At 46.8% G+C, this 8983-nt stretch overlaps 1 protein-coding gene across 1 annotated transcript in view; it reads right to left on the bottom strand.

Moving 5' to 3' along the window:
* Positions 1–225: 225 nt before the first annotated feature.
* The window catches only part of Lats2 (large tumor suppressor kinase 2), a 49743-nt gene continuing 40985 nt past the window's right edge, over positions 226–8983 (bottom strand). The window contains exons 5-8 of the mRNA XM_041633966.1: positions 7340–7922; positions 6692–6874; positions 4848–4954; positions 226–2339 (exon numbers count right to left, since the gene is read on the bottom strand). Of these exons, the coding sequence (XP_041489900.1) occupies positions 1857–2339; positions 4848–4954; positions 6692–6874; positions 7340–7922 (1356 nt within the window). The 3' untranslated portion in view covers positions 226–1856. The remainder of the gene's footprint in view (positions 2340–4847; positions 4955–6691; positions 6875–7339; positions 7923–8983) is intronic.

Genomic DNA, 8983 nt, shown 5'->3' with positions numbered 1-8983 from the left:
ATTTGAATCTTAATCCGCTCAGAAACCCTGAACAGGCGTATTTATCCCTAGTCTACAGATGACCGTTTACAGATGTCACATACTAGGTTGATTTGCACTTTCTCTCTCTGGCCTCTGTTGTCAGAAACCCAACGGCAGGTAAACCAGTAGGAAAACGTGGGAGGCTTCAGAATGCTTATTACGAAAGGCCTTACAGGTTCCAACAAAACACCACCAACGAGAGACTTGGGTTTAAAGTTTTAATAATAAATTGTGCCAGTAGAAGCTTTCAAAGGCAATGATATATCAATAAATAATAGTTAAATCGAGTTCCTGAGAAAGAACCTACCACACGAAACTACATGAGAGCATTATAAATGACACGGCGTTACTCTAAACTAGCGAGAAGACTGTGAGTCACAATGCAAGCACAGCAGACTTCAGAATTCGCCATTCATACAAATGTAAACCACGACACGGGAATGTTTCTTAGACATAGGTAAATTTGCAAGTGTTTCTGCCTAGATACATACTAAGTAATGGATACATTATGCTAAGACCCTCGAGGAAAACATGTGGAATAGTATAATGAAAACGTGATGCATTCTTCTTTTAAAAAGCAAAAGAAATTGAATGTATTCAAATAGAAATCACTTTAAATAGGAACCATACTAATTTGAAATAGGAATATTTTGTGTTTATCTATAGTTATATATACACCTATATGTCTAAGAAAGAATGTATGGCTTGTTTTTATACTTCAATGTCACTCTGAAGAATCTTTCTTTTTACAAAGTTAAAAAATGCGTTGGTTAAGCCATATTAAGATTTGACACCTCAACATATGAAAGAAACACAGTCTCATGGTAACACCTTGGCTGACTGAGGTAACAGGAAACAACACTTACCTCGCCTGTTGGTGTGGGAATCCGTTAGTGAAAAAATTAAGTAGTAGGCCCCTGCCACACCTTCCACATACCAAGACTGACAGCGTACTGGACTAGAGAAACGGACAGAGTGATGTGATTATGTCCAATGTTTTGGCAGAGCTGAATTAATCCCTTTTGATGTGTTTTATATATGACAAACGTTTACATTTGCCTCCAAAGAACCCAGTCATATGCAAGACACACACGTTAAAGAAAAGAAAAATCACACTTCAGTTGCACATATGCATTTCTTTAACAATAAGGGCTACAATCAACACCCACACAATACATTATCAGCACACTTTCTAGAATACCTCATTTAAAAACATATTCACAGGACCTGCTGTGAACGGCAAGATACGGTAATTTTATATCAGAAACCCTGCCCATGCAGCGCTTCCCACAATCAGACACTGGAGTCACCACCTTCTCTCTGCTCACTCTTCCTAGTATAATATGCAAAGGAAAAAAGCACAAAAGCAGCTTTTAAACGTTACATCACAATTCTGAAATGTGGGGATATAAACAGAGCACTGTGTAGATGAACGGTTTCCGGGACCCGGAGTGGAGCGCGGTCTTGTTCTCACTTATTGCACAGACTTCTCATCACATGTTCTTTCTAAATGTGGACAAGTGCTATCAGATAAAAACACAAATGGAAGGAACAGCAGCATGATTTGTCAAAGTTAATCCTTATAATTCAGTAAGAAAAATGGGTGTCCATAAAATAAGTGCTCTTTCCATACTGTACTGGAGTTTTAAGAATATTGTTTTGACGCAGTGAAGGTCCTCAGAGGACCAATTCGAAGTCATGGTGACCCTCCCTGTTGCCCATTAATCAGAACTAGAAACGAAGGATCCCTAACTTGAGTTTGTCTTTAAAAAAAATCTTGTTTCGTGTTTTTTTGACAAAGATCAGAGTTTCACAAGATGTGAGGCCACTGGCACTTATACGTACACTGGCTGGCAGCTCTCGGTAGCACCCTCCAGCTCTGCATCCCCCTCATCTGTGCTCTCGGCTGGCTCTGACGGCTTTGGGCACCGGAAAGGGTAGCCATTATCGTCGAAGAACCTGCGGAAGGTGAACTCGTAGAAGGCGTGCTCCGGGTGCTTGCTGTTGGGGGATGCCAGTGTGTCCCAGGCCTTGGTGCTCTCCCCGCTGGCCTCGTGCCAAGGGCTTTCTTCATCCACCGGGTCAAAATTGGAGGTGTCCATGGGGTGGCTGATGGTGGGGACGTACGGTGCGGGCTGCTTCCGTATGTCACGGGAGAAGTCGATGGCGCTGAAGAACGGGTGTGCCTTGAGGTCGTCGGCCCCATCCCTGCCCAGGCGGTTGTCAGCTGAGCAGCACAGCCTGGTGATGAGGTCGCGGGCCTCGGCGCTCAGCTTCACCTGCGTTGGGATGTGTAGCGTGTTCTCCCAGTTGATCACCTGTGGGGAGCAGAGCTGGGGTTAGAGCTTCCGCAACCCAGGACTGCATGGCTGCGGCCTAGGACAGGTAAGGGCTGAGCCTGTCACAAAAATCTTCAGCTACAGCAACAGGTTTCTGTTGGGCCACCACAGTGCTCACTCGGTGTTTACTGAGGCTGGTGGCTGGTCTCCGGGATTTTTCTTTCCTTTGAGGTAACTGACACCAGCCGGCCTTGGCCTCATCTGGGCGGTCATTAAGTATGTCGGCATGAAGCCCTGTGTCCTTCCACACACTGTGAAGAAAAACCTAATGCTGTCTGCATTGCTCAGGCTCAGGCCCGGAGTGGGCCTGGGCAGTGGAGCTGTGGCTGCTGGGGAGGGCTCATCTGCAGCAAGGGTTTTAGGGGGACCAGAACTATGAGATGTGACCCGGGTCTTCTTGAATATGATACCAAGACACCAGCAGGAAAGAAACAGTATGTTGGATTTCATAAAAATCACAAACTTTTGTGTCGTATGATGGCACGCATCTAGTAATCTCAGCACTTCAGAAACTGGGCAGGCCAGCTGCAGGCTCAAGGCCAGGCTGGTCTATACAGTGAGTTCTGGGTCAGCAAGGGCTATGAGACTGGGGCCTCACTAGCTGAACTTAGAATGAAGAGGCCAACCGTAAAGTAGACTGTGTCTGCACAGCACACGTGTGTAAAGGACTTAACATCTAGAATACAGAGAGAAAGAACCACACCAACATAATCTGAACTTTAAAATCAGGTTAAAGACTATGGGCCATTTCCATAAAAATACATGGGTGGTAAATGAATACAGAAATATATGCTCGATACTACTAATGACCACGGAAACCTGAACGAAAACCTCACCCCCCCAACACACTACCTCACCCCCCCCATGAAGATGGCTGTTATTCCAAAAAGGGGGTTGGGCTGTGTGTGGTAGTGCATGCCTGCAATCCCAGCACTCAGGAGGCTAAGGCAGGTGGACACTAGTAAGTGGTGGCAAAGAAGCCTGGGCACACTATTGGAGGGAAATGTCAAACAGATGTTACCAACCACGGGAGGTTCAAATGTGTAATCTCAGAACTGAAGGAACTGGAAACTGAGACAGGAGGATAACTCAAGTTTAAGGTAGTCTGGTCTATATATAGTAAGACTGTTTCAAAATAAATAAATAGATAAAAGGATGGAAGAATGAATACATAAATATAAACTGTGTGGCAGTCCTATGAGGGAAGCAGAAAGAGAGGCGATGCACCTGTGCGCACTGAAGCACTAGTCTCAGTAGCCGAGGCAGGAGACACCCAGACACCTGCCAACCGGTGAGCGGAAAACAAAAACACAGGGCACACACTAATTCAGTCTTAAAGGAAATCTATACATGCAAACAGGGATGAGCTTTAGTGTATTATGCTAAGTGAAAGAAGGCAGTTAAAATAAGACAAGTGTAGAGTTCCCCATCTGTGAGGTTCCTACAAATGGCCGGGGAGAGGGGATGGGAGAAGTTATTTAATGGGTACAAAGTTTCTGTGTGAGATGGAAATGGTTTGCAGAGCCCTGTGTGAACACACTCGAGGTTAACAAATCACACACTTCAAAACTGTTGAACGTGAACTCCATGGCATACCTATGGCCACTAAAAAAAGGTCTGGCTTAGTGTCATGTAGGCAAATCAGTGAGTGGTTCAGCACTTCAACTGGTAAGCAGGAAATGCCAAAACCAACCGTGCTGTTCAGAGTCTCAGTCTCTCTCTCTCTCTCTCTCTCTCTCTCTCTCTCTCTCTCTCTCTCGACAGGATTTTGTTGTGTAGCCTTGGCTGTCCTGGAACTCCCTTTATAGATCATGCTGGCCTTGAACTCAGATCCACCAGCCTCTGGCTCCCCAGGGATCAGAGGCCTGCACCACCACTTCCCTCCAGCTCTCCGTGGACCAGTGTCTTCCACTCCACCATGGACTAATCAGGACGTAAGCACCCTAGAACTGTGTTTCTGTAAGTTCACTAAAGAGTTCAGGTTTTCAGCTTAACTCTGAATTCAGAAAGTGGCTGTGAACCTAAAATGAATTATTAAATGATTAACTGACAGGTACAGTTTTTTCAGCGAGTACTGGGAATATACACAACTAGCCATGGTGACACAGTATCCAAATAAGCACACTGGCTTCTCTACCACAGGGCTGGGTTTCTCTTCAGGGCCCAGACAGCGAGCTGCTCCACAGCCGCCACTTGGACTTCACTGTGTGTGGTTCCTGCTTGGGAATACCAAGAGGGCAGACAGATAGGTAACAATGGCCTAAAGAAAATTACAGGTACACAAAGACATTAAAACTCAGGCCTAGCTCTGTTGTTTTAATACAAAAAATTCAAAGTATAGTAAGAATAAGCGAGTCTTTTCTTTGGACAACTCACTAAAATGACTGCCACTTTTATTCTGGTCAGAAGAGGAGGCCCAAGGCTGACCAGGGCCGTGGAGAGCACAAGGCTCAGAGTCACACAGGCACACGCGCCTTGCTTACTTACCTTCAGCTGGGTTTCCGTGGGGGTAGGTGCCAAGAAAGGGGGCTGCCCAACCAACATCTCAAAAAGAATCACGCCAACACTCCACCAGTCACAGAGCTGTGTGTACCCTGAAAGACAGCAATCCCTTAGTCCCTCAGCTCAGGCTCCCCTCGGCCTGAGCACCCAAGTGGGCAGGCTCAGAGGCGGTACTATGCTAATAAAAGGAGAGATCTGTGGAAATGCACGACCTCGGGCAGGGGCTCAGTGCAGCTACAGTGGGTTCACACAAAAGGAGAGATCTGTGGAAATGCACGCCCTCGGGCAGGGGCTCAGTGCAGCTACAGTGGGTTCACACAAAAGGGCAAGAGACACGGGGCCACGGACACTGGGATTTCTTTATTTTTACTCACTGGTCTTCATAAACACAGGATGCTTTTAGAGTAAGGAGACAAGACAGTCATTAAATATTTTTATAACTTGAGTGTGTGTGGACACACTATGGCATATGTTTGAGGTCAGAGGACACCTTGTGGGAGTCCATTCCTTCTTTCTACCATGGGGTCTCAGGGATGGAACTCAGGCTTGGCAGTGCTTTACCCCCTGTTATGGGGCAGGTGTAGAAAGCAGGACAGCATCCTAGAGAATTACGTAACTTTGTTGAGGATGACGCTGAAGAACAGGGTGGTGGGGCTGCCTACAAGGAGGCAGAGGAACAGGTTCAGTTATCTCTCATGTACTCGCATATCTCAGTCCAGCCAGGTTTGCTAGTGGGTTCTGGAGCAGGAACAGCCAGGAGGGGCTTTGGACTCTACCTTCATCTACCTCCTGGCACTGATGGCTGCTACAGAATACAAAACAGTACTCACGGCTGGAGTGTGGCACCTCTCCTGGGCACCAGAATTAGCATTTGTAAGCTCTCAGGAGATACCTTTGTGTACAGGGCTGAATGGATCAACAGCCTGTATCAGCACCACACTGAAGGAAAATCTCATCCTGCACCCAGTCAGACTAGGTCTAACGGTACAATGTGAACAGAAAGACTGTGTCTGGATTAGCTGCAAGGTCAAGCTGACAGCCCACTGTCTCAGTGGACCACAAAAGACACACTCAGGGTTCCTCCAGGTCTGAAGCAAACACTGTGTCCAGACTATCTATCCAGGAAACCAATTTCACCAACTAGTAATCTGATGCCCATAAAGGTTTGCATATTATTACCTCCTAGGAGTTTTGGGCCTAACATGGAGAATTCATTTGTGTGCCAGACATGGAGTAATCCAGCCTGGACAAGGGAGAGATCAGTTAGAGCTTGAAAATGGTGGGCTAGGGAGGGCAGTGGCCCTAAGACCCCCAACAGTTTCATCCGCTGACTGCATTTATTAATTTATTTTTGTGTCTGCATGTATGTGTGTAGCATGTGTATGCAGTGCCTGTGGAGATCAGAAGAGGGCACTGGATTCCCCTGGGACTACTATTAGCTGCGAGCAACCACAGAGGGGCTGGGAATTGAACCTGTGTCTTCTCAAAGAGCAGTCCATGCTCTTACCAATGAGTCATCTGTCCAGCCCCTAGCCGGCCCTGAAAGTCAGTTAGTTGGAGAGTCATTTCCTTGGACCTCAGGTGGAAAGCCCATGACCCATACTCCTCAGTTAGAGGGTGAGGGAATACATCAGCTTAATCCTGGTGAAAGCAAAGGCCCCTCCAGATGAGAGGTAAGATGATGGAGTTTTGTTGCTAGGGAAACCATCAAGCTCCCAGGCATTCCTAAGCACAAAAGTACAACAGGAATATTTAAGAGTCCTGGACACCTACTGCTGAAGCTCTTACAAGGCCAGGCAGTGAGCTGGGGAGGGAGCAGGCTGGCATACCTTTGCGGAGAAGCACCTCGGGCGCGATGTAGTTTGGTGTCCCAACCAGAGAGTGAGCCAGACACCGCTGGTGCTGCTTCTGAGCTCTCTGCTCCAGGGTCTTCAGTCTGTCTCCACAACGACAGTTGGAAACATCGTCCCAGAGGTCACCGGGCTCCATGCTGTCCTGTCTGATGTGGTTCCCTTTACCAGGGGAAAAGGTGTGGTGACAGAAAAGAGCAGAAAAGAACATCACTTCTGAGTCAGCACTGCAGCCAGTCCACAGCTTAGACAGAAAACCTAACTCTGGCCATTCAGCGCTCTCCTCCCACTGGCAAACCCAGGCCTGCTGCATGCAGGAAGCCCTCTCTCACTGAACTACTCCAGTAGCTTTGAGACTGATTTTCCAAGGTTTCTTTTAATAGGGCAGTGTGGAGGAAAGAACCCTTCAATGGTCAAAATCTATTGCAAGAAAGTCCACTAACAAAGAAAACACCCTCACAGATATCATACCGCTCCCTTAGGAAGGGAAGACGCCACTCCAGATCACAGTAAACACACCAACAGGTAATTGTGAAATGAGTAGGTAGCATAAAGACTATGCAACTGCCTGGTAGGGCTGTCCCCATGTGGGTGCAGGTGGTGCACACAGAAGGCCTGAAGCAGTACCTTTCTGGTAGTACTTGGAATTGTGAGTCCACCTGAATCCGGTGCAGAGGCCAAAATCTGTCAGCTTAATGTGGCCATCCAGGTCGATTAAGATGTTGTCGGGCTTGATGTCCCTGTGGATGAAGCCCATCTTGTGGACACTCTCAATGGCCAGAGTCAGTTCTGCGATGTAGAATCGGGCCAAGTGCTCAGGGAAGACCTCCATCCGGATGAGCAGGCTCATCATGTCCCCACCAGGGATGTAGTCCATCACGAAGTAGAGGCTGTCCTTGTCCTGGAAGGAGTAGTACAGCTTCACCACCCACTCGTTGTCCGCCTCAGCCAGGATGTCCCTCTCGGCTTTGACGTGGGCCACCTGGTTCCGGTTCAGGACGTCTTTCTTCCTCAGAGTCTTCATGGCGTACAGGGCGTGAGTGTCCACCTTACAGGCAAGGCACACTTCTCCAAAGGCACCAATGCCCAGAGTTTTGATTTTCACAAACATGGACTTGTCCATCTTGGCCCTCTTGAGTCTGTTGTAGTTGGACTCCTTCTGGTAGAGGATCTTCCTCATCTGCTCCTGCTCAGCCTCACAGAGTCCAGCCTGCACACAGGAAAACCAGAGAGTAGTGTTAGAAGGACCCACAGCAGCCAAGTGTGGGGCAGGGCCACCCTGGAACAGCGAGGACTCCTCAAAATGACGAGTCTACGAGACTACAGGCAAGACACCAACCAGCCTTGATCTGTGAACCTGAATGTGGACATCCACCTCTGTGTGCAACATCCATCCACACGTATGCAGATATGGAATCAACGAAAAGTCTTTCTCTACGTGACTTTGGGTTCCTAAAACCCATGGAAAACCACTACCATGACTACGACTAAGTAAATATCTGTGGAAAACATTCCTGGAATCCACTGACTATTATCATTATCTCCCCCTGAAGTCACTAACCACTTCAGTAGCTTAAAGAAAATGAGGAAACACAAAACAAGCAATGGATCTGGACCTAAAGGAAATGAGAACACAAATTTAAGTTTTAGAATTTGAAATGACTGGTTTGTGTAATGTAAATTTAGTATCTCATTTATTTACTTATTTTTTTGGTTTTTTGAGACAGTTTCTCTGTGTAACAGCCTCAGCTGTTCTGGAACTAGCTCTGTAGACCAGGCTGGTCTCGAACTCACAGAGATCCGCCTGCCTCTGCCTCCGGAGTGCTGGGATTAAAGGCCTGCGCCACTGCCGCCAGGCATTTACTATCACATTTAAATTTAAAATAATGTCATAAAATTCAGAGGTCCCCAGTTCAGTCCCCAGCACCCACATGGCGGCTCACCATGTAATTCTAGTCTATAATTTTAGTTCCAGGGGATCAAAAGTCCTCTTCTGACCTTCAGAGGCACAAGCATAGTATAGAGATATATATGTAAGCAAAACACTCACATGAAAAGAAAATCTAAAACAATACAACACACATACACAAACACACACACTATCTCCTGGGCATCTGAAGCTGCAGCAGGACTGGGAGACCCAGTTCTATGGGGGTTACAGGTGGACATGTGGTTTCAAAGAAACAAGCCCCAAAACACTATGATCCAAATTAGAAAAATGGACCAACAATATTTTATTTCTCTCTAAAATATCTAACTTAGAAAACTTTG

The sequence above is a fragment of the Microtus oregoni genome, unplaced genomic scaffold (genome assembly GCF_018167655.1).
Source record: "Microtus oregoni isolate MIOR12 unplaced genomic scaffold, Mior012 000045F_ref0000178, whole genome shotgun sequence".
NCBI classification, from domain to species: Eukaryota; Metazoa; Chordata; class Mammalia; order Rodentia; family Cricetidae; genus Microtus; species Microtus oregoni.
Note: the sequence above shows the minus strand (reverse complement) of the source record. Positions and strands in the feature narration are given on the sequence as shown.